Genomic DNA, 26,777 nt, shown 5'->3' on the forward strand with positions numbered 1-26,777 from the left:
GAAAGTCTCCACCAATTTCCAGTCATCAAGCCTGCGCCTGGACATCGGGAGACTGGGATGCAACCCCCAGCAGCCGCCCTCGGAGAGCCATGTATTTACCTGCTTACTATAATGTAAGTTACTATATCGCTTTGTAATAAATTGTGCTTTTACCACACTCAAGAGGCGCTTCCCTCTTCTCTTTATCTACTGCTCAGAGTCGACTTTACTCTCCCGGACAGCAGCCCTGAGTGCCTTGTGACCCACCCATCCATCCTTGGATCTACTCTGTATCTGCTTATTCTTCAGTGGATTTGAGTTCTTTATCTCCCCAGAGACTTGCACAATGGACTTATAATCCCCACCTTCTGCTCATTATCAGTACAGCCTATAACTATACGCTGAATATTGTCCTGGCCACTCATTCCAGACTCACCACTCCCCACTTTATCGTTATTATTATTGTATATTCCCCTGCATTATCTATAAGCGCCATACCACTATTATATCTCCTCCCGAGTCCAGACACCTTGGGACAAACACACTCCCAAGACACTTTCCCCATCCGGACAGACTGGGATCCGTGGTGATTGCAGTCCAATACAGGGGAAGAAGGATTTTCCCTAGACGCAGGGCCGTGGAGCGGAGCCACTATAGAAGAGACTCCCTCAAACCCCGACTCAATAGGATCAGATTGTCCAATGACAGCGGATCCTTGTTCCATTTGGTCAGATACTCTCTTTGCAGAAGTCTGGTGTGGAACAGTGCAAACAAAACCGCCTTGAAAGTGGAAACCATCACACCCAGCACTTGCATGCAAGACCTGAGTGATGGCGGATGATTGGACAACAGGAGCCGAACTGCATCCTGTAGCTTCAGAAGTTTTGTCTGAAGAAGGAGTCCAGCGTCAGACGCAAGTAGTCCAGCTTGGTGGATGGAGTCAGTGGCCATTTCTGAAAATTCAGTGCCCACCCAAACTTCTGTAGAGTTGGCACCGTAATGTGCAAGTCGGCTTCTAGAACCGAGGAAGACTGTGAACGCAGAAGCAAATCATCCAGGTAACCCACAGCAAAATGAAGAAACCGCTAATGCCCAATATATTGGAATATGAAGGTAAAACGCGCTTGAGATTGATAGAGACCAGAAGATCTCCTTGATGAAGGAAAACTACTGCCGCACGGATGGACTCGATCCAAAATATCTGAACCCGCACAAAGTGGTTCAGAGCCATGAGATCCGACGAACCTTGCCTTACTTCCTGAGAACTGTAAACAGGTTTGAATAAAAACCATGAAACTGTTCCGACTCTGGAACCAGCACAATAACTCATTGTGCTAACAGATCTTGCACTGCTCCATAGAGGCCCTGTAGCCACTCGTGAGACAGGCGTAAGTTGGAAAGAAAGAACCTTGCCGGAGGCAAGGACCGAAACTCGATCTTGTAACCGTACCAACTCAGAGGACACTGAAAAAGCAACTGTGCTGAATGCTTTTTTCTCGTCAGTCTTTACACAGGAAACGGAGGGGTACACTGACCATGACTGTATGGCTAGTAGCAATACACAGGACTTGCCACTATGGCTAACAGAGGGTGAAATCAGGGAAAGGCTGGATAAACTTAACACAAACAAATCACCAGGCCTGGATGGCGTACATCCGAGAGTACTCAAGGAACTCCGTAAAGTTATATCGAGACCACTGTTCCTGATCTTTGCTGACAGTATTAGGACAGGAGATGTACCAGGGGATTGGAAGAAAGCTAACGTGATTCCAATATTCAAAAAGGGCCAGAGGCATATCCCGGGAAATTATAGGCCTGTCAGTTTGACATCAGTAGTATGTAAACTTCAGGAGGGGATGATAAGGGACTATATCGTAGAGTTTGCTAAAGACAACAACATCATCAGCAGTAATCAGCACGGGTTTACAAATGGGCGTTCTTGTCAAACCAATCTCTTAACATTCTATGAGGAGGTGAGCTGTGAGCTTGATAGGGGGAGACCAGTGGATGTGGTGTACTTGGATTTCGCTAAGGCGTTTGATACAGTTCCCCACAAGCGCTTAATTTATAAAATAAGGTCTGCAGGTATCGATAGCAGGGTTTGCTCTTGGATACGGAAATGGCTTAAAAGGCGTGTCCAAAGGGTAGTAATAAACAGCGCATACTCAGACTGGTCTGAGGTTGTAAGCGGGGTGCCCCAAGGCTCAGTCTTGGGACCAACCTTGTTCAATTTATTCATAAACAACATTGAGGTCGGGATCAGTAGTTCGATATCAGTTTTTGCAGAGGACACAAAATTGGCCAGGGCAATAACTTCACAGCATGAAGCAGATATCCTACAGAATGACCTGGACAAAATTACAGAGTGGGCAACGACATGGCAAATGAGGTTTAACGTGGAGAAGTGTAAGGTTTTGCACTTGGGGACTAAAAACATAAAAACACAATACACGTTAGGAGGGGAACCCTTGGGGGAATCAAAAATGGAGAAGGATCTGGGAGTCTTGGTTGATGATAGATTAGGCAACAGCATGCAATGTCAAGCGGCAGCTGCCAAAGCCAGCAGAACATTAGCATGCATAAAGAAAGGGATGCATTCCAGAGATAAGACTATAATCCTTCCACTTTATAAAACTCTGGTCCGACCGCATCTGGAGTATTCCGTCCAGTTCTGGTCGCCAGTCCTCAGGAGGGATGTGTTGGAGCTGGAGAGAGTCCAGAGAAGGGCAACTAAACTAATTAGGGGATTGGAGGACCTTGACTATGAAGAGCGTCTACAAATCGCTCAATTTATTCTCCCTGGAGAAGAGACGTCTGAGGGGGGACATGATAGCAATTTAGAAATATCTTAATGGGGATCCCAGCTTAGAAAAAAAGCTGTTCATTTGAAGGGATTGCATGAGGACTCGAGGGCATACATTGCGATTAGAGGAGAAGCGTTTTAACCTCAGGCAACGCGGGGGGGGGGTTAGTAAACTGTTAGGGCAACAAGATTGTGGAATTCTCTACCACAAGAGGTGGTTTCTGCGGGTAGTATGGTGGCTTTCAAAAGACTCTTAGACTTACATCTCAAGGATCAGAACATTCAGGGGTATGTGAGATGATTACAGCCACACACACCTACACAGGTTGAACTGGATGGACTATTGTCTTTATTCAACCTCACCTACTATGTAACTATGTAACTCGTGGACCAATTTATCTTGAATGAGCAAGGTCCACGGACCAGAAAAAAGACAGACGTCCCCCCCACCCCAAATGCAGGAGAGGGCGACCCTTCAGGCTGGTGAAGGCTTGTCTGCGGAACCTAAAGTGCCCGCTTTGGACTTTCCATGCCAGGGTCTCTTGGAGCCTCCCACAAAGTTATGGGTGGATCTTGAACCCCTTTCCCTGCGATCCAGACCGACGAAAGGGCTACTTGTGAGCGGAGAAGAAAAGACCACGTTGACGAGGTTCCTTGCCTCTAGCAACCTGTGGAAGTAATGTACTCTTACCTCCCGTAAGAACCGTAATGATCTCTTCCATAGAGGCACCAAACAAACGGTCACCTACAGAACGAAGCCAAAAAAAAAAAAAAAACACCTTTTTAGAAGCCTGGTCAGCTGACCAGTACTTCAACCATATGATGCAGCGAAGGATCACCACCATCACAGATACCCAGCCGACCAAGGGGGCCGCATCCAAGGATGCATCACAAATATACTGTAACCCCTGGTCAACTAATCCGCCAGCTCAGGAAGATGTTGATCCCCTTCCAGATCCTGGCGTAAAATCTTTGCCCATTCCATTAAGGTCTGAGATACCAAGGTGATAGCAAACACCAGTCTCTAAATTGAAACCACAGTGAAGAGGTACTGGACCAGAGCCTCAGCTCTCTTGTCCACGGGGTCCATAAAGGAAGAAGAAGAAGAATCCTCCACCGGCAAAAAGTGTGACCTTATTTAGCCTGGAAACCTGAGAATCCACCGATAGTGGAACTGTCAGTTTCTTCAGAAGAGACTCATCAGCTGAGTCCACCAACTTTAAAGTTTCCCGCACTGACACAATTAGGCCTCCAGCAGCGCTATAATGCGCGGCTGCGGAGGAGGATGATTCATCCTCACTATTAAAGCACTCAGCGTGCGTGGACGCAGACCCAGTGGGCTGACTTTCGTCCGTGGGAGCCAGAGCCACCTCAGATTGAGGAAGCAGAGGATACAGGTGAAGGCAGGGGCGCTTCTTGCTAGGCCTCTTTTGCAGGGCAATATCTACTTTGGAAACTAGTGACTGCAGGGGTGCCACCATGGCCGCCAGGGCAGACAAAGACCCAGAGGGCTTCCAGGAGTGGGTCAAGTGGCGATAAGCACTCCAGAGGCTTAGGTCAACAAAAGGGTTAAACGGAGTGGCGCCGTGCACAAAATAGAAAATTGTTTTTTTATCAAGGTGGGGCACCACAAGAATCAGCACACTCATGGAGCAGAATATAGCAGAGGAAGGATTAAGTACCCCAAGAGACTCCTCACCCAAGCTGGAGAGCGCCAGTCTGCCACACTGCGATGGAAAGAAGACACTGACTCCAGAGGCCCCCCACAGCACATCACCGCACTCAGCAGACAAGAAAATGGCCACCGTAATCTCTATGGGGGGGGAACTAAAAACATGGCCGCTGGACTACACAAACATGGCTGCCAAAGTTGGGAATACAGAATCCAGGGCAAAATGGCAGCACCACGAGGCACTCCACGGGACCCTGAACACCAGATTTTTTTTTTTTTTTAAAACAGGCCCCCGCAGCACCCAGGTATGGACACCCCCCAAAAGAGGGTCCGACAGCGGCACCCAAACACTACCCTCCGGCCCAACACCAGACAAGCCCCCCTACCCAAATACACCCATGCCCCCCCAAAAGGGGCTAAGGGGGAGGGACAGGTGAGGGTACCTACGCAGGGGGAACTCCCTTGTGGAGAAGGGGGAAAGACATGAGGGGGGAGGAAGGGGCCTACCATCCCCAGGGAGGGGCGGCAACCACCACAGCAATTCTGTAAGAAAGGAGGGGGGCGGACACTACTCACCATACCACGGCACCAGGCAGGCACAACTCCCAGCAGTCCACCGCACCATCATGGAATGGAGGGTACTGTGGCCTGAGGTATGCTGCGACTGATCGTGACTGCTGTCGTGACCAGGGCTATGCGACCTCGCAAAGTGTTTCGCTCGCCGGCCAGCCCCCATCCAGTGGGGCTATGTCGCAGCCAACCTAGCGCGGACCTAATAGTTAGGTCTCGCTCGCAGGCCAGACTGGGAAGACCATAAGGATCTAGGATATCCAGTGCGTTGCCAAGTCCGGCTGTTGATTGTAGTTCATACAGGAACAAAAAGAAAAACTAAAAAAAAAAAAAAAAAAAAAAAAAACAGAATTTTTGTAAAATCGTACCGTAAAATTCCTTTCTCTGAGTCCTGACAGTCGCCGCCCACTCATACCAGTCTTCACCAATGGGTATTGACCTCTTATTCATAGGAGCAAGCTAGGCATAAGACTTGTTAAAAACAAAGTACTTTACATAGACACGCCTATTGGGGCTGTCCAATACCCCCCTGCTATCAGCCATCCCAACTCAGTTTGGTAGCAAGCAGTTAAAGTCCAAGAACCCCAAATAGAGGGGCAGGGGCGGCGACTGTCAGAGGACTGCGAGAAAGCAATTTTACGGTAAGATTTTACAAAGGTTCTGTTTTCTCTTGCGTCCTCTGACAGTCGCCGCCCACTCATACAGTCTTCACCAATGGGATGTCCCAAAGCATTGTAGACATGAGGGGTGGGAAAACACAACCGTCATAAAGGCAACGCAGCACCCACGTCAGAAAGGAACCCTAACGTGAACAGAAAAGCTCAACTGGAGCAATAACCCAGGAAAGCAAACAAGGGGAAATCAACCCCAACAGCCAGGGACCCGCAAAACTAGGGTTCCCCTTAAGGCACTGCCGCACACAGAACTTTGCGGCCAAAGGAGGCATCTGCCAATGCCAGAACATCAAGTTTGTGCAGCCTTGCACACCTGGGCCACCGAAGCCTGATGCTGGAAGGCCCAGGACGCACTCACCGCTCTGGTAGAGTGCGCCTTGACAGGGAAGGGCGGTACCCTTTCCTTAATCGAATAGGCCTGCACAATCGTCTGTCTGATCCATTTTGAAATGGTCGCCGCAGACGCAGCCATACCCTTCCGAGGTCCCGCAGGAAGGACAAAAAGAGAATCCGACTTCCGAAAGGATTCAGTGGACGACAGGTAAACCCTGATCGCCCTGACAACATCCAGGGAATGTAATGCAAACTCCTTAGGATGTTTAGGATTAGCACAAAGCGATTAAGCACTGCGACACTAGATAAGCGCGCAGCCAACGGGGCCTCGTTCAAGGCCGCATCGCACAAATACATGACCCCTTGATAAATCTGATCCACCATCTCCAAGCTAGTAGGGGGGGGGCAGAATCAGCCACAAGGGTGCGCCTGAGCACCTTGGTCCAACACGCCACAGCTTGAGCCACCATGACAGAGGCGAAAATAGGTTTCAGCATGGAACCCGCCACCATGTAGGAACGTCGGGCAAGAGATTGCAGCCTCCTAGCCGTAGGATCCCTAAACACCGGAGAATCCTCGGTGGGTACCAGAGTGGCCCTGTTCAATCTGGCTACAGTGTGATCAACTTTTGGAGCCACAGACCAGCGCGATTCCGTAGGAGACGCAAAGGGGTAGAAACTTTTTGGCACCACAAAAGTGCGCTTCAAGTTATGCCATTGTTCATTCACAGTTTCGTGGAAGTCAGCGGGGCAAGGAAATACCTGCGTCGCCTTACGGGATCTGTGGGTACCAAAAGAGGACCGTTTTCCCGGAGGATTGGGCTCATCCTCTAAATGTAGCATTCCCTTAATGGCAATGATCAGCGCATCCATAGCTGCGCGGTCCTCGGCCGTCCCAGGGGGGCAATCATCCACCCCCGCATCCTCCGCCTCCCCCTCAGACTGAGAAGAGCGAGACCCCTCAAGGGGCACACTATCTACGGCAACCATGTCAGATACAGAATCAGAAGAAAGAGATCCTAGGCCTTTTTCTAGTGTCCCGTTCAGTCATCAAAAGATCCACCTTGGACGCTAAAGTCGCAAGTGCGGCAGTCAGAGCAGAAGATTCAGAGGAACCTGAATCATCCACCAAAGTTGGGGGAAATTTGCTGTCCTGGGACTTTTTTCTTCAAGGTACTGGGCCCTTTAAGCGCACCACGATACCCGCAGTACACCACTATGAAGGATTCTGCAAGCAGACCCCCAAACAGAAATAAGCTGACAGCCAGAAGGTATTCCCACAAAAAAACAGCAAGACAGACCCCACAAGTGTTACCACACGCCTGCCGAGCTTCTCTGTACAGAACAAGGAAGTGATGTCACCGCAGGAGGCTTAACTAGGACTTCAGACTAAGGAAACATGGTTGCCCATAGAAAGTAATGGGAGGCTTCGGGAAAATGGCCGCCGACATGTGCTCAGAAGAACACATTGCCACACACAAGATGGCGCCGTAAGGCGCCAAAACACACTACATACAGCGCTGTAGAAGCACCCACAGTGAAGCCAGCATGCTGCTCACACCTAAAATAACGGACCAGCGGTTTTTAACCCCACAGTGGTCGCCGCACGTGTCTGTACCTTCCACACACACACCAAAAAAAGTGTCACATAGGAGAGGGACCCCCACATAGCGAGCTAGCTGTGTCAGAGCCCCCACAGGGACCGGGAGAAAGGGAGCCCCAAAAATGCACAGACATTAGGGGATACCACAGACACACAGGACTGCCAGCCCCAGACAGAGGCCCCACACAGAATGTACTTACCGTATCCGATGGCATGGGGTGCCTCACATCGACGGGAAACTTCCCACCCCAGATGGCGGGGGTGCAGTCAGCCAAAACGCAGGACGCTAGCAAAGCACGGAACCGTGGGCGAGACGTCCAGGCGAGGTGGCCACCTCGCAAGCTTTCATCCCTGAGGACAGGGACAGGTCGTTTGCGAGGCCAGGGCATACGCATAGCCTGCTAAACGCTCGATGTGGGCTGGGATTCCATAAGGCCCTCTGTCCTGGGATACCAGGACGACCAGTGCAACTCCCAGCTCCGCGACGCCGTCATCTTGAAGAAGTGACTAACTAAATGCTGGTAAACAGCTAGTATTGCAAAGAAAAAAACTCATTTGCAGAAATAAAATCATAAAATAGAAGGCCGAGACTGTAGCCCCAGCACAGGGAGAGCCTCACTCCTAACTAGGCAGAAGACAAACTGAGTTGGGATGGCTGATAGCAGGGGGGTATTGGACCAGTGGGACAGCCCCCATAGGTGTGTCTATGTAAATTACTTTGTTTTTGTTTTTAACAAGTCTTATGCCTAGCTTGCTCCTATGGATAACAGGTCAATACCCATTGGTAAAGACTGTATGAGTGGGCGGCGACTGTCAGAGGACGTAAGAGAAAATCCATTAAAAAAAAAAAGGAAAAAAATGCCAGGACCACAGACCACAGCAGAGAGCCAGGTCCTTAACTCCTGACTAGGCAGAAAAAAAAAACTGGAGTCCCCTAGCAAGAAGTGATGGTATACTCTCTGGGACTACCCCAGGGGCATAACCAAATAGGTTTCAGGTCTAGTCCTACTCCTATAGAGAAAGCAGCATAAAGCCCAATGGTCTGAAGACATGGAATTGTGTCTGTCAGTGAACGAAAGAAAATGGATTTTACAGGGAAGCTAAAAGTTACATTTTCTTTACTGTACATCAATGGACATAAAGCAGCTTTATTATCCTTACTAACAGGGATGCCTCTAAAGCACTGCTCATGAGGGGAGGCTGACATAGCAACTGCCAACAGGCCCAAAAAGAACCACACACAGCAGCCTGCAAAACACTCCCCAGGCGCCATCATCCACCTAGTAAAATCTTAAAAAAGTGTGAACCAAAGACCAGTTGTGGCCTTGCAAACCCCAAGCTATTAATGCCTGATGACGGATAGTCCAGGAGGCACCTACACTCCTGGCAGAACGAGCCATCACCAGAAAAGGTGAAGCCCTTCCATTAAAACCATACGCTTGAGAAAAAAGAAAAAAAACTGACGAATCCAGAGAGAAATGGTAGACTTAGTAGTCATGTGAAACCCTTCTTTGGCCCTTTAGGAAGGACTATTAGAGAGATTGCCTGACTGACTGAATTTAGCTACATCCCGATAGCCCAAACCACGACACTAAGCGTGGAAAGCCTTTCTCTCCCGCAACTGAAGCCTAGGACACCAGAAACGCCCTGGCTGCAGAGAGGCCACCTCTAAACGAATTCCATCTGGAATTTCCACACCCTGAAAAGTCTATTGAGATACCAAGTCCCGCTGCATACCCCTGTAGAGAAAATTCTTTGTCTGCTATATCCTGCCCACTAAAAGCCTGCAAATACCTCCCCCACTCGAAGTGGGAGTGCCCCTTCAGTGAGAAGAGGACTTGAACTCTGTATATGCTGGTTTGGGAGCTCAGGATTTCACGCCAAATTGAAACCAAGATTACAACTTAGAAGTCAAAGTCTAACAGCAGCAAAGTGTCTCATGGAAGAATAATTTGTGCATTTACCTCCCCCCCCCCCCCAAAATGGTAAAGAAATTCTTAATTGCCCAAAATCTTCTGGATTAACTAACCAGGCCAAGCCCAAATGTCCCCGGCGAAAAGGGAAAACTTGCCAGCACCTTCTTGCAGGATAACTGCAGAGCAGCCACTTGAGCCAGAAAAAACAGGAAATATGGACAAGTCCCAAACATGCAGACTTGCGCTCCAACCTTAAAGCGGAGTTCCACCCAAAAGTGGAACTTCCGCTTTAGGGAGTCCTGACCCCCCGACATGCCACATTTGGCATGTCATTTTTTGGGGGGGGGAGCGGGTACCTAGTTTTGACAGGTACCCGCTCCCACTTCCGCTCGGAGCGCCGCGGCGCCCTGAGCGGAAGTTCTCCTCTCCCCCTCCCTCCCTGCAATCTTCTGGGACACGTCAGAGGTCCCAGAAGATTGCCGGCCAATCACGGCGCGCAGCGCGACTCGCGCATGCGCAGTGGGTACCCGGCTGTGAAGCCGCAAACTGTAACAGCCGGGTGCCCACAGCAGTGATGCCGGCACCGAGGGAGAGGATCGAGGCTTCCGGCGGCCGCATCGCTGGACCGTTGGACAGGTGAGTAAATGGCTGGAACTCCACTTTAAGGCTCCAGCAGATGCCAACAGCAACAACTGCCAGTTGCATCTGCTGAGTCATAAAGACTTTGTCCAAGATCACCAGATGTTTTAATGACAGCATGCTTAACCAGAACTTTGACCACCAGACATGTGAGGCTTCTGTTGAGATAAGGGATTACTGCACCACCCATAAAGGCCATGCTCCACTGCTTAGTGAAGGCATCCGTCGTTAGGTTTGCTCATCAATACCCATCTAGTGAACACCTTGTCAGGGAGTGCCCACCCCGCAAACAAAAAGGGATTTTTGTTACTCACCATTTAATCCCTCTGAGTTCTAATCCCTCTGAGGTCATTAATGGACTTCGCTTCCTTATTCTTGACCATAGGGATGTCCCAAAGCAGTGCCAAAATGAGGGGAGGGAGAAAGTAAAGCCAAAACAGGCCAACAGGAGCTCAACCAAAAAAAGATACCCCTCAAAATGAGTGCGCCGTTACAGGAAAGGAGAGAACCAGACCCTTATTGGTATAAGCCTGAACCACCGTCTGCCTAATTCACCTAGAAATTGTGGCAGAAGATGCCACCAAACCCTATTATCAGCCTGCCCATGTTTAAAAGAGAAAACCTGACTTCTGTAGCAGACAGATACAACTAAAGTGCCCATACTCCTGAAACACTAGGCAGAAACTAGAAAACTTACAATTTCCAGGAAGTTGTGTCAGTGTTCTTGCCCCCACCGTGGCAGCAGTTTAGAAAATTATGGCAAGATTTCTTCGCTCACCCTATTAACTATTTTCAGGCCCCACTCTAGTTTTGAGCATTCCGCCATTCATTCCTATGGGGCCACAAAAACAACGATATTTCTCAAAACCATTCAGCAAAACTTTCCAAAAAGTAACAACAACTCGATTGGGAACGATCTGCTCATTTCGATATATTACTTGTCTATGTAGTGTAAAAACTGTGGGAGGAGTTATGGTGCCAAATTTCCCATAGGCTTTCACTATAATAAGAATATATATGTGAAAAAAGTTAGATAGTGTTCTTGCCATAGACCAGAACACTTAACTGATTGGCCTATAGAAGAGAAGGGGAGGGGGGGGGGGTTATATCAGTTAGGACTGCCCAAAGGCATTGCAGAGTTTCTCTTTTGCCTAGGGTCCTACTTCTGTAGGTGTTGCTATAAAGTAAACCCTATGGTTGAGAATAAGGAAGCTGTGTCCAATGAACAAAAGAGAAATATAGTGAAGGACAGAATTTATTAGGAAACAACTGGAGGTCCTTGTGGCGGCTGCCATGATTACCACACCCATGGAGGCCATGCTCCCCTTCCTAGCAAAGTCATCCTTGATAGGGTATTGATGAATGAACCTATACAGTGAATACCTTGTTGGGGAGTGTTCATCTCACTTAAAAACAGTTCAGGTGAGAATGTATGGAGAACAGAGGATCTTGTGGCAGCTGTCATGATCCCAGGGACAGAGCTTTCAGAAAGGAAGCCTTGTGAAGCGGCAACTTCTGATCAGTGCACACCAGTTCTGCAAGATTGCCCAAAGGTCTTTTAAATCTACTTTAACTTGGGCCCTGGGGATCCACAGGCGCAGACTAGTCCTTCCCTTTATTAGGTACAAAGTCATCTGTTAATTAGATAGAATTGCGCTATAATCGTGAGCATAAAACCTAAATTAAAAGTTTAAAAACATACATGAAAAGCAGCGGACACAAAAAGACATGAACATTATCTTCAAGTAGCAATGTGAAAGATGGTGTCGCGCTAATCACAACATAAAAAAAGATTCAACTGACAGCATGAGTCCCATGTGCAATAAAAGTCCCAATGTATCCAAAGAGGTGCAAAGAGGAGGATCCACCACCAAACAGTCACTGAATACTCTTACCAGCTCCTTAGACCCAACAGGGTCACACAACACCCAAAGTGCTGATATATTTCACAACAGATATGATCCAATAGCCTCATACAACTCCTCCTGCTGCTGCGGACTGGAATGACCTCCAATAGACTCTTGCTTCACTCAGGAGACACAAAGGATCCCCTCATGGTGTAGTAACTCATATCAATTAATTAGGGAATAAAAGAAAGCAGCTTACATAATAAAAGTTGGTTGCCAGCGTTCAGTATTGCAGTGCGATGTGTTCGTTGGTTTCCTCACCAACAAGATGGCCACCGCGTCCCTCATCTGCGCATGCGTCAGCCAATTCCGACGCGTTTCGTCATACAGTGACATCGTCAGGGGTGTGGCTAGACGGAGACGCTATCCAATATATAGCCGAGGGAGGCGGAGCAGCCAGACGATACCCAGAAGTGAACGCTCATCACAGCTGGTAAGAGTATTCAGTGGCTCTGTTTGGTGGTGGATCCTCTTTGCACCTCTTTGGATACATTTGGACTTTTATTGCACATGGGACTCATGCCGTCAGTTGAATCTTTTTTTTTATGTTGTGATTAGCGCGACACCATTTTTAACAAAATCATCTGTATCTGCGTCCTCATCCGCAACTTAATCCTCCGTTAATCAGAAGGGAGAGAAAATGTGGAAGGTCTACAAATCGGTGATTCAACGGCCCAAACAAGAAAAACCGACAGACAGCCTATTTAGCAATTTCCTGAACACAGACAACAAAGCCCCGTCATGTAGAAACTGTGCCCCAGAGGTAGCGAATGTACAAATAAAAGAAAAAGGAGCCAGGAGGGAAACGTTTAGGTACTCCCCTAACCAACAGAGGTATCTGGACCCCGCATCCCCTCTGTCGGAGAGACTTATAGCCTTGCTAACGATCAAAAACAAAAACTTGTGCTACAATATCACCAGTTTGCCAAGAGGGCATTTTTCTGCTGCACCAGTGAGCTGCATACTCTGAGATGTCCTAAATTGCCAATGCCCCTGCCTCCCCAAGGTGCGCTTAATTGGTCCTAGTGTTTGCTGCACCCAGCTGTTTGCAAAAAGAATGATTCCAGTCGTTCAAGGTGTCAGCTGCTTCTAACCAGCTGCCTAACGCAATCTATGCTGCAGGTGTCCCCAGTGCCACTTTGGACATCACCACAAAAGAAGCAAGATAGCCGCCGCCAGATACCTCCACCCCTGCTCATGACATCAACCCACACCTCATGTGTGGCGGGTCACAGGGAAAGAGGCGAGAAAAAAAACTTTGCCCCCGCAACAGATACCAGAATCTCCCCAGCCACCTCTCGTCACTATAGCATGGTTCCCAGGGCAGCCCAGGAGCCAGGAAAAAGAAAGCACAACAAGATGAAACAAGTGTAGATGACATCGGGGGTTATTATAGAGGAGACTTCCTGTCTACTTTGCCAGTATCCAATAACCAGTAAGACCTGTAAGGAAGGATAAAGCTGCTCTGTGTTCCAAGATGTATGATATAAAAAAGGATTGGAGGTTTTTATATAAGTATTTTAGATTTGAAAAACAAAATTTTCCCATAGCTTACTTTTAGTCTGTAGATAACAGGATTTCCAGGGAAAAGTTTGGCTGCTTTTTCCACCCAGTATTCTGCTCTACCATCTGTGACATCACTAGTGCATATCAATTCAGCAATCCTAAGAACAAGATCTTTCTGAGTAGGGTTCAGTTCCAAAGAACGCTGAAATCAGAAGTAAAAAATGTGTTAAAAAATAAAATAAAAAGGTTAATAAACGTACACTGAACTACTACTGACTAAAAATACATATCATGCATTACATAGCCCAAACAGAATTTTAGTCATTTCAACATAAGAAATGGCAGTAAAAATAAATATCAACAGTATTCAAAACTGTACCTAACCACACATTACAGCAATATAGTAGCAGGAGATTAAATACACGTCAAATAAGCATGCCTGCACATTTTCCATTGGCTTTCAGAGTGTCCTCCCACAGCTGCAAAACCTATGGTGTTCCATAACAAACAATGTACTTCTGCTCATTCCCACATTTCATTATTGGTCCATCACTATGAAAGTCAGATTAACAGAGAAATATGGATATCCCAAACATGACTGAGCTTTGATTCACACCAGTGTGGCTTTGAAGTCACGTTATTTCAGTGTAACATCAAAGCCTACTAACAGCTGGATTTCATGTTTGGCTTGCTGACAACCGTGCGACTTCATTTAATAGATTTAATTGCAAGTCACGCAGTAACTTTTTACTGAATCACAGCGATCTAACAGTTCCATTGCCTCAAACAAGGTGCGCCTTGTCATGCGACTTTGAACTGTCAAGTCGCACTGGTGTGAACCAGGGTTGAATTGCAGAAGCTTTCAAGGTCCCGAGACTCCCTGGGTGCTTTGGAAGCCATCACAAGGCATGAGCAAAACATCCCTGGGTGCCCACTTTTCTGACAAATAGCTTTATATTTATACATGGGTTCTTCAAAAGGTTTCCACACGTTTTAGAACTATTAAATATAAAAAAGTGCAGGAAACTTTTTAGAGACCCCTCGTATATACACACACGTGCACAATTCTTTAACTATAATGCTAAAGTACCTTGTAGCAGCCAACAGCTTTATCAACATTTCCTTCAAGCTCAAAAAGCTGACCAAGAAACCTGTGTGCTTTTGGATCTCTTGCTTGCACATCAATGTATGACGACACACATCTGAAAATATATTGAACAATACAATTAAGGTTTTACATTTTAAATCGCAATCGTTTTTTTGAAAAGAATACACAAATACACAGCGACCTGTATATTGCTGTATTAGCATATGACATAAAATATAGTTTGGGGAGATATTCTAGCATTAGTAAGAGCACCAAAATAATATTCATTCAATTACATTTTTGACCCCCCACCACACATGAGCACAAAGACAGGAAGTCAGGAAGGGACAAAATGTAAAGGCAGCAAACACCACATGCATAATATTAATGGTTTCAAACTTTCACTTTTCTGCAGTTAATTACCTCTTGGCAAGATCATATTCCTTCGCTTCATAGTACAACTTGGCAAAAAGGAATCCTTTCATGGCTTTCTGGAAATTAAAAAAATCATGGAAAATTTTAAAGGAAAAAAAAACAAAAAACGTATTTTCCACATAAGAACTGTGGCTACCTTCATATTTTATGCCAAAGTACAATGTATAGCAATGTGAAGATAAACTATTTTTAGACTAAAGGGAAAAAAAAATCAGCGCAAAAAAAAAAAAAAAATCGAATAGTGTGTGCTTTGAAAATATTAATTCTAATAAGTGCAATGTGCTGCAATATGTTGCTAATAAATCCTCATTCTATCTCTAGTGGATATCAAAAAAATATAAATATTAGTAATCAAAATATTTGTGCAAAATCAAATACAAATTCATGTTACAGAAAATGTATACGTTTTATGGAATCACGCTACGTGGATTCATTTTCCTCCTGACATATGATACATCCCTGCCTGACATACGAGATGGCCTGACTGTGGATGACCATTTAAAGTGGATTATGAGACTACATATGCTGGATATACTCTATAAGGAAAGGTGTAGTTGCTGGTTTATAATCTAACCAGCCATTACATCTGGTTGGGGTGATTGGTGGAAGCAGCACACAGGGCGTTTCTCGGCACACATTTTTTTGGAAGATTGGCTTTCACAGATATTTATTTTTCTGCATGAATTTGCAGTTTATTGAACTTTCTTTGGGACTTTAATCACATTTTTCATTTTTATTTATTTATTTTTACAAAATTTCATGAGTTTGTATTTGATTTTATTCTTTATATGTATGAATTGTTTATAGTTTGGCACTGATGGTGCACAGTTTTTTTGCACAGATTGCAGAAATATTTTGATTACTAATATTTACATTTTTTGATAGCCACTAGAGATAGAATGAGGATTAGCAACATATTGCAGCACATTGCACTTATTAGAATTATTAATATTTTAAAGCACACACTATTAGAGTTTTTTTTCACTTTAACTTACTGCTATTTTTGTAGTCTATCAGCAGCATTTACACCTTTAAGCATACTACCAGCATAGCCATAGTACTTTTTGGCGCCAGATCGAAAACCTTCATATTTTTTAGACTGGACTAGTACATCTACCTTTAAATGCATGGATATTTATGTATCTTAACTGTCGCAAGATTCTGTCACAAAATATACCTAGATGTTTATCATCTCCTTGCATCTGCTGTCACAAATCAAAATCAGCACAGCTATGCGAGGCTCTGCACACATGGTACCATTACTCATTCACAATTTCCTGTGAATGAACTACAGGTACCATCAGCAACCTTGGCATATGACTTGTAGTTCTGAAAGAACTGCAAGAGTGCTAATGAGTGCTCTTGTACATTCACAAGCTTTCAAACCTTGTCAGCAGCAAGAAGCCAGCATAATTAAAGAGGAACTTAAACCCTAATTGAGCAACGCTAAATTGTATCCCTCTGAGTTATCATGCAAAGGAAGATGGAGAATACAGGGTATCTTCTGAGATGAGTTCCACTGTAATCAAAAAAAGATTTGTTTACCTGTGAAGTAATTTTCTTGGACTACACCAAAGCTTTAGTTTTTGTAGAAAGCCATAAAGTACAACGAAACCATTGACTGAGTAGAGGGGGGGGGGGGGGGCCGCAACAAGCCCCAACTAACTAATCCAAAAAAATAGGTTTGAACCTGCTACAGCAGCCTGCAAAACAGACTGACCAAAAGGTTGTCGTGTTCTCAGCAGCTCTAACATCTGATTGTTAAAAATGTGAACTGAAGACCAGGTACCAGTTTTACAAACTTGAGTGACACAGCACAAGAAGTAACCACACTCCTGGTAAAAGGACTGGTCACTGAAAATATGGTGTTAAAGATCAACTCCCGAAGAAAGCCAAGATGTGACCCACAACATACTGTGCTTGTAAGGATGAAATTGCGTAAGCCAGCCATACACAATTCGAATCTCGGCCAGGTTAGTAGGAACCGGCTGAGATTTGAATCATTAATGGGCAGGATGAATGTACCAAGTTAATCTATTGATCAACTTGAGTACAACCAGCGCGCTGGATTCGCTTGTGATTATCACAAGCCGCTGCTATAAATCACTGCCTTCACCCAACGAGGGAAGCCAACCCAGCAGGGAGAAGACATGTCTGGCAGGAGGGAACTTCACTGTCAACACTGTTGATGGGGAAATCTTGCAATTTTCTTTCCTGCAACCCATGGAAATTTGCACTGTCTATGGCCAGCCTTAGCCTTTAGAGCATACTAAATTATTTATATACACACATTTTTTTTTTTTATATATATATATATATATATATATATATATATATATATATATATATATATACACATACATACATACATACACACACATATATATACATACACACACACACACACACACACACACACACACAACGATGGTCCATATCCGAACTCCTGGAACGTCTGAACGGTAGTTGACAGATCGCACAACAGACTCGGGCTGGCACTCCATCTTAACAGGAGATCGTCCAGATATCCCCCGATCTCAATCCCCCGTGCCCGTAACAGGGCCAGAACAGGAGCCAGCACTTAGGTAAAACACCCTTGGAGTCGAGGCCGAAAGTTAACCCCACAAACTGACAGTGATCCTCCGCGAATGCGAGGTACCTCTGATGACCCTCGAATATGGGGATACGCAACTACGCAGCCTTGAGGTCGATAGAAGCCAGGGAATCTCCCCGGCTCAAAGAGGCCACCACCGAAAGGAGGGATTACATGCGGAACATTTGAACCCGCACAAAGCGGTTCAGAGCCTACAAGCCCAGAATCGGACGTACCCTGCCCTCCTTTCGGGGCACAGTGAACAGATTCGAGTAAAACCCCCGAAACCTGTCCCGATGAAGCACCGGGACGACCACCCCTAGAAGATCGAGCAACCGATCTGGGGACAAACGAAGATTTGAGGGAGAAAATCTGTCTGCCGGACGCGAATGGAATTCGATCATTTATCCTGATCGAATGATTTCCTGAACCCACCTGTCCGGAATCCGGAGCAGCCAAGGTTCGAGAAAACCGCACAGATGTCCCCCCACCCCCTGGAATGGGTGAGGGCGGCCCTTCAGGCCGAGTGATCTGTCAGGCCAATGAGGGTGGATCGTGACTCTTCCGCCCAGGGCTTCTCCTGGCCACCCTGGCCCTTAAAGGGTTTCCCCTTGTCCTGTGCCTGGAAGGCACGAGAGGACCCCTGATGTGGATTAAAAGAAGGGCCCAGCTTACCGTGGAAAAAAACGTACCCTTGGGGTTCTGGGGCAGCAGAGTGCTCTTGCCCCCGGTGACCCATTTAACCAATTCGTCCAGGGAATCCCCAAAAAGACGATTCCCCGCATAAGGGATGTCAGACACCATCTTACGCGAAGACTGGTCAGCCGACCAGCTCGTCAACCATACAAAACGACGGATGATGACCGCGACAGCAGACAGCCGTGCGGCTAGAGGAGCCTCACCCAAGGCCGCGTCACACAGGTACAAAACCTCCTGATGAATCCAATCCACCATCTCCAAAGTAGTCGGAGGGGCGGAATCCGTTTGAGCACCTGGGCACAATCAGCCACAGCCTGAGACACCATAACAGAGGCGAAAATAGTTTTCATCAAAGAACCCGCCACCATATACTCGTTGCGAGCAAGCGATTCCACCCGCCTATCCGTAGGGTCCCTAAACACCGGAGAATCCTCCGCGGGCACAAGAGTGGCCTTGTTTAATCTGGACACCATGTGATCAACGTTAGGGGCCACAGTCCAGCGCAAATCTGTAGGAGACGCAAAAGGGTAACGGAACTGAAACCGTTTTGGTACCACAAAAGGGCGCTTTAAATTGCGCCATTGTTCGTTCACCGTTTCGTGAAACTCAGTGGGACAAGGAAACACTTGTGCCGCCTTCCGGGTTCTACGGGTCCCAAAAGAGGACCGCTTACCCGGCGGGTTGGGCTCATCCTCTAAGTGTAGTGTATCCTTAATAGAAGCAATAAGCGCAGACACAGCAGTGCATTCTTTGGACGTTTCAGGGGAAGAATCATTCCCATCGTCCTCCTCCACCTCCCCATCAGAAGGAAAGGACTGTGACCCGTCAGGGGGGTACACTGTCCAAGGCAACCATATCAGACTCAGAATCAGAGGAAGGCGAAGGCCTAGGGGTTTTTCTAGAAGTCCGTTCTGACATCAACAAGTCCACCTTGGACGCTAAAGTCGCAAGTGCAGCAGCAAGAGAAGGAGAAGAATCAGGAGTACCCGAGTCCTTCACCAAGGCTAGGGGAAATTTGCTGTCCTGGGACTCCATGACAATCACTATGACGCTGGCCCTTTAAGATGCGATCGCAGCGACCCACCGCAATCTAAAGTATCCCACTGAGATAGGAAAGGCACCAAGGCAGATGAATATCCCCAAAAACAGCAAAAAAGACTCCCAGGAGTGTTACCACGCTGCTGAACGATCCCTCTTCATGCAGGAAAGGAAGTGATGTCACACCGCTAGAGGATCAACAAGGTATGGCCTAAGGGAAAATGGTTGCCTATGTATAGGAATGGGAGGCTCCGGGAAAATGGCCGCCGAACATGTGCAAGAAAAGACACCTTGCCACACACAAGATGGTGCCCGAAGGTGCCAAAACACTACATAGAGAAGCTGCAGAAATGCCCACAGTGAGGCCAGAGCCCCCACACCCAAAATGGCGGACCCGCGTTTTTTTGCACCACAGCGGTCCACACCAGCATGTCTGTACCCACAAATCAGACACTAACAGTGCGGACAGGGTTAGGGACCCCCCCACAGCATAACATGCGCTTAGAAGCCCCCGCAGGGACCGGGAGGGATGCAAGCCCCGACACAGACATGAGGGGAAACAGACAAGCAGAATGTAATCCCCAGACAGAGGCCCCACACAGAAGTTACTTACCGCTCCATATGGCGTGGGCGCCTCTAGATCACGGGAACACCCCACCCCAGATGGGGGGGGGGGGGCCGGCAGCCAAAATAGGATGCGTCGCGCGGTCAAAACCGCTTGTTGAGGCATCCCGGCGAGGTAGCCACCTCGCGGTCTTTTGCCCCTGAGGACAGGGGCCGGTCATTTGCTAGGCCAGGGCGCATGCATAGCCTGCTAAACGCTCGATGGCGGGCTGGGATTCCCTAAGATCCTCTGTCCTGGAATGCCAGGACGACCAGTCCAATTCCCAGCAGGGGGGTATTGGACTAGTGAGACAGCCCCCTACAGGTGTGTCTATGTAAATTACTTTGTTTTTAACAAGTCTTATGCCTAGCTTGCTCCTGTGGATAAGTGGTCAATACCCATTGGTGAAGACTGTACGAGTGGGCGGCGACTGTCAGAGGACGTAAGAAACAAAGATTTTTGTAAGATCTTACCATAAAATCTTTTCCTCTGAAGTCAATTGACAGATGCAGCCTCATCAGCTGAATGGGTTATGATGCTCCCTGCAGGAGTAATCTAAGCAGGAAAAAAAAAAAAAATTTATGTACCTGCCCAGGGGGCTGTCCCCACAGGCATAAACCAGACACACTCAGCTCAGCAAACCAGTTCAGTTGAAAGCAGTGAAGAAAAAACCATCCCCAAATCAGAGGGGCGAGTGCTACATCTGTCAATGGACTTCAGAGAAAATGATTTTACGGTAAGATATTACAAATATCTTTTTTTCTCTATCGTCCATTGACAGACGCAGCCTCATCAGCTGAATGGGACGTCCCAAAGCAGTGTAGGCATGAGGGGTGGGAAGAACGCAACCAGAAGTAACGTAAGGGCTAAACTTAGCCAACTGGGAAACATGAAGCTCAACCAAACAGGAGCTCACCCAATAAAAAGACCCCTAAAAGAAAAACATTCTCTTACGAAACAGCAGCCTGCAAAACCTTGTGGCCAAAAGAGGCATCCAAAGATGCCAACAAATCCACCTTGTAGAACTTGATAAAGGTGTGCACAGACGACCAAGTCGCTGCCTTACAAACTTGTACAACAGAGGCCTAATGGCGAAAAGCCCAAGAGGCATTCAGCGCTCAAATAGAATGTGCCTTTACAGAGAAAGGAGGAACCTGACCCCTGATTGAATAAGCCTGAACAACCGTCTGCCTGATCCATCTGGATATAGTCGCAGCAGACGCATCCAAACCTGTGAGGACCATCCGTAGGGAAAAAAGAGAGTCCGATTTCCTCAATAACTCCATAACCGTCAAATAAACTCTTATTGCCCGATCCACATCCAAAGAATTCAAATCAATTTCCTTGGGATGTTTAGGCTTAGGAAATAAGGAAGGCAACACAATGTCCACCTTAGGAAGAAAAGGCGGATTAGGCCGGAGGACCACTTTATCCCTGATGAAATCCACACAGACTTCCTGATGACGCGAAATGCATTGTGATCTATTGTAACACCCGGAAACAAGAGAGCCAGCGACGTCACTTCCGCCCTGTCTGGAACGCACGCCACCGCTGCCACGCTACTAGGGCTGTATAGGAGACTGTTTCAACACAGAGCACCAGGATTACCCTCTAAAACAAACAGCGTTTTCACCTAGTGCCAGGACAGGCACTATTCACTGTAAGCAGCCATTTTTTATTCTAATAAAAACGGTATCACACTATATTTCGGCTTCCCCACTATATTTTTTCTATATACACCTGCTTGAGACCCACATCTTAAGGTCCTGATTAAAGGAAAGGAGGGGATAATTATACTGAGCCACCACCAATCCAATCCCATTGGAAAACCTGCCACATATCTGGAGTGGAGGACTGATCTATCCTTTAAAGGGATCAAAAGCGATTTAGGTCCTTGTGACCTAAGGCCATCTGGTAAGAAGCAAATATTGCTTACTTTCTCAAGAGCACAAAGCACTTTGAATATTTCATTTATTTATTATGCACTGACTGTTTCACCAGTAGCACTAATAATTTTATGAATCCCAGATTTCACGGTCAATTATATGTTTTTTATTGATATTATGATAATCCAGGATTAACAAATAATCACAAGTGTCACACATTTGTATTATTTTAGCTATCACCAAAAGTCAAATTTTTCTCACATATCCTGCGATAATTTACTGGGTTGCTACCATAAGTTTAACTTTGACAAAATAAAGTATACTTTTTTGAGTTTACCTTTACATATGCACTGGTCACTACTAATTGGGTAATGAGAATATTATATATATATATATATATATATATATTCTATACTCCCATTGAAGACATCTTTTACCCACAATCATAACACAATCCCACATCATTACCAGCGCCCATTTTCATTGTTACAACACCACAATATATCTTTCTTCAGGGTCCAGTGCTGAACGGCAACCTTACAGGTCTTCCCTATGTTATCCAGTGCATGGTCCGGGTAGCATTGCTTTGAGTATTTAAAAGCTGTATGCAACACATCTGGAAACAAACTGGTCTTCTAAACCCAGGTGGAAACGTTGAGAAGTCAGCTATTCATTTTCACAGACATGACAGTCCCCTTCAGACACTAGCAAAAAAACTGGAGCCTTGTCTGAGGGGGGGACTATTTCTTGTTTTTCTGCCAGTGTCCAATCACCTAAAGATGGCAGAAAAACACTATTTGTAATGAATATAAAGATGCTCTGTATCCCCTAATGTAGGTGTAAGTACAGAATCATATATATATATATATATATATATATATATATATATACACACACACACATACACACACACGATTCTACACAGGCGAGCCACCCTGTAGCAGTAAAACTGCTATGGGGTGGAGAATAAATTGTGAACACTCCTGGGTCTCCTGTGGCACTCAGTGGTGCCTTCTGCTGACCCCCACATCTACACAGAACACTGTGTCAACATGGGGTCAGTGGGAGCAACCACTGAGCACAGCAGGGGACATCGAAACTCCAGGAAATGGCAACTTCTGGAGAGACTAAGGGGTGGATTTATGGACATCAAATAGGCTGAATACTTTGCAAGTAAAATAGCACTTTATAAGGGAATTCTCCACAAAGCTTAGAGGTGAAGTACAGCCAAAGCTTTTTTAGTTGTACTTCTCCTATGGATTCGTTTTGCACTACTATGACCCATTTTCAGCACACAGTGGGCTCAAAGGAGTTGTAAAAGCAGAAGTCTTTATCATCTTAATGCATTCTTTGCAGTCCCCCTAATACTTACCTGAGCCCCATCTCTGTCCAGCAATGTCCAGGAGTCCCTCAGCTGTCCAGGACTCTTCCTTCTGATTGGGTAAGATACAGCAGTGGCACCATTGGCTCCTGTGGCTGTCAAAGTCAGTTAGCCAATCAGGAGAGAGAGGGGGCAGAGTTGAATGCCAGCTCTGTGAATGGACATACAGAGCTGCAGCTTGGCTCAGCAAAGAGGGACCTGAGAAAAGGAGGATTAGGGCTGCTCTTTGCAAAACCACTTCAGAGAGCATGTAAGTATAACATGTTTGTTTTTTTTTAAAGAACCTTTTCAATCACTTGAAATCTTCTGATGTCACCGAGCCAGTCCAGGCAAGGTTGTGACCAAGGAGTCGGGCTCTGCCCATGTGCCTTGACCAGTGAGCTGCTGAAAGCCTGATCCAGCCACTCCCGTCCCCTCCACAGCCCAGCGCTCCAGTGAGCAGAGGGGAGGCATAGCAGAGAGCTGTGAGAACCTAGTGATCTACAGTGTTTGATTGCTCGGTTCTGTGTCAGAGCCAGCGGGTGACCGATGCTGCATTCACCTAGGTAAGCAGAGAAATTTCTCTTTTCAGACAACACCCAATCACATGCGGGGGGGGCATAGCATTTTTAATTGGCACAAGACTAGCTAGAGATTCACCTCGTTCACTAAGCTCTGGGGAAAATTAATTGGCAAAGCAATCAGCCCCTCTGACTTTGGTAAACCAACCCCTACAATAGGGCACTGTATCAAAGGGCTCCTTCCTTCTTTGCATGGACACCTTTCATTTTCACTTTCATTACAGGCACAGAGCTGGGATAATTGTATTCGGAGCTCGCTCCTCCCCGGGGTAAAGGAGGCACTGCCTGCATACAAAGACTCCCATACAGGGGTGAGGGCTCTGCCGGTCAGTGTAGTGTATGCCGGTGGGGTGTGTGGCCCTCCTCCCCGGGGGTAAAGGAGGCACTGCCTCCATACAATGACTCCCTTACACGGGTGAGGGCTCTGAGTCGGTCAGTGCAGTGTATGCCAGGAGAAGGCCAGCTGGGTGTGTGGCCCTCCTCCAGGGGGTAAAGGAGGCACTGCCTGAATACAAGGCTCAGAGCCCTCACCCCTGTGTGGGAGTCAGTCAGTGTGTGCCGGGAGAAGGCCGGCTGGGTGTGTGGCCCTCCTCCCCGGGGTAAAAGGAGGCACTGCCTGCATACAATGACTCCCACACAGAAGTGAGGGCTCTGCCGGTCAGTGTAGTGTATGCCGGGAGAAGGCCGGGGGGTGTGTGACCCTCCTGCAGGGAGTAAAGGAGGCACTGCCTGCATACAATGACTCCCACACAGAAGTGAGGGCTCTGCCGGTCAGTGTAGTGTATGCCGGGAGAAGGCCGGGGGGGGTGTGTGACCCTCCTGCAGGGAGTAAAGGAGGCACTGCCTGCATACAATGACTCCCATACAGAAGTGAGGGCTCTGCCGGTCAATGTAGTGTATGCCGGGAGAAGGCCGGGGGGTGTGTGACCCTCCTCCAGGGAGTAAAGGAGGCACTGCCTGCATACAATGACTCCCACACAGAAGTGAGGGCTCTGCCGGTCAATGTAGTGTATGCCGGGAGAAGGCCGGGGGGGTGTGTGACCCTCCTGCAGGGAGTAAAGGAGGCACTGCCTGCATACAATGACTCCCACACAGAAGTGAGGGCTCTGCCGGTCAGTGTAGTGTATGCCGGGAGAAGGCCGGGGGGGGGGGGTGTGTGACCCTCCTGCAGGGAGTAAAGGAGGCACTGCCTGCATACAATGACTCCCACACAGAAGTGAGGGCTCTGCCGGTCAGTGTAGTGTATGCCGGGAGAAGGCCGGGAGGGTGTGTGACCCTCCTCCAGGGAGTAAAGGAGGCACTGCCTGCATACAATGACTCCCATACAGAAGTGAGGGCTCTGAGCCGGTCAGTGTAGTGTATGCCGGGAGAAGGCCGGGGGGGTGTGTGGCTCACCTCCCGAGGAGAGGAGACGGTGCTCTGGACATTTTCGATGTATTTCTGCAGCTCCGCTTTACTACGCCTCATTCTGTTCGCTCGGTGTACACACCACGGCCCCGTGTAAGCCGCACTCCGCACACAGTACTTCCCGGAAGGAGCTCACGCAATTCTAGCGGCTCTACGGCTCTAACGTCCCCAACGTCACTTCCTCCAGTTTGAAGATGCCAGGGCCCGGGGAAGTTTTGGGCGGGATTTAGCGGGCAGTGTGAAGGGCGGAGTCTACGGTACGGTCAAAGGGCTAAACGTAACTGTGCGCCACTTAGGGCGGAAGTGAATGGACTTAGTAGTTGAAGGCATATATGTTAGTGTTTGGAGTATTGTGTTCTCCTCACAGAACCAGGCTCAGTGCGCTCTAGTGCTCTGCAGCATAGGTTAGTGGTTAGCATGAGAGGGTTGGTACTTCATGACGGAGGATAAAACAAGTCCTAATGTGTGAACACAGTTTTGCAACTTTGACGTGTTAATAAAAGTGTACATATTATTGGTATTACTGGCAGTGGATTACCTTGCGCTGCGCTGATAAGTACTGCACGCACACAGCAGAATAAGTTGTCTGCATTCTCAAAACATCTTTAGGAACACTTATTTTTATGTATGCGGAGTATTATTTGCAGGCATGGCCTAGCAGGAGAGAAAAAATGCAAACGCCACTGCGAGAAAATGCGTGTAGTTTCACTTAACCACTTGCTGACCGGGACATAGCCAAATGACGGCCTATTCTGGGAGGGCGTACAATGACGTCCTCCCAGAATTGCACAATTGTGGTAAAGGGCCAATGACAGCGGCCCATTACTACGTGATCGCTCCGTCCAATGACAGAGTGATCAGTTGTCAACAAACCAGTGCATGTCTGGTTCAGTTCTCTCTTCACACACTATACACAGAGATCGGTACAGCATGCGAGGAGAGGAGGGAGGCTGCAGCACCGCTCACACCAGCCTCCTCCATTCCTCAATCATACCTCAGTCATGCCTCCATCATTCTCATCCATGCCTCAATCATACCTCAGTCATGCCTCCATCATTCCCATGCATGCCTTAATCATGCCCATCCATGCCTCAATCATACCCCAGTCTTGCCCATCTCTGCCACAATCATGCCAATCCATGGCTCAATCATGCCTATCTCTGCCTCAATCATGCCTCATCTGTGCCCATCCATGCCACCTCAGTGCTCATTCATGCCACATCAGTGCTCATCCGTGCCACGTCAGTGCTCATCTGTGCCACATCCATGCCACGTCAGTGCTCATATGTGCCACATGCATGCCACATCAGTGCTCATCCGTGCCACATCCATGCCACGTCAGTGCTCATCCGTGCCACATCGGTGCTCATCCATGCCACATCAGTGCTCATCTGTGCCACATCCATGTCACATCAGTGCTCATCCATGCCCCATTAGTGTCACTACAGTTCTTATCAGTGCCTCACAAAAGTGTAATGGGTAGTCA

At 47.3% G+C, this 26,777-nt stretch overlaps 1 protein-coding gene across 1 annotated transcript in view; it reads right to left on the reverse strand.

Annotated features, from left to right (window-relative positions):
- LOC309546294 (E3 SUMO-protein ligase RanBP2-like) overlaps window positions 1–25,421 on the reverse strand; it is a 258,408-nt gene extending 232,987 nt beyond the window's left edge. The window contains exons 1-4 of the mRNA XM_082245888.1: window positions 25,280–25,421; window positions 15,112–15,179; window positions 14,692–14,803; window positions 13,651–13,803 (exon numbers count right to left, since the gene is read on the reverse strand). Coding sequence (XP_082102014.1) covers window positions 13,651–13,803; window positions 14,692–14,803; window positions 15,112–15,179; window positions 25,280–25,351 — 405 coding nt within the window. The 5' untranslated portion in view covers window positions 25,352–25,421. The remainder of the gene's footprint in view (window positions 1–13,650; window positions 13,804–14,691; window positions 14,804–15,111; window positions 15,180–25,279) is intronic.
- Between the last annotated feature and the right edge of the window lie 1,356 nt (window positions 25,422–26,777).

This window comes from Pelophylax lessonae (assembly GCF_965119305.1).
Source record: "Pelophylax lessonae genome assembly, chromosome: 2".
Classification (NCBI taxonomy): Eukaryota; Metazoa; Chordata; class Amphibia; order Anura; family Ranidae; genus Pelophylax; species Pelophylax lessonae.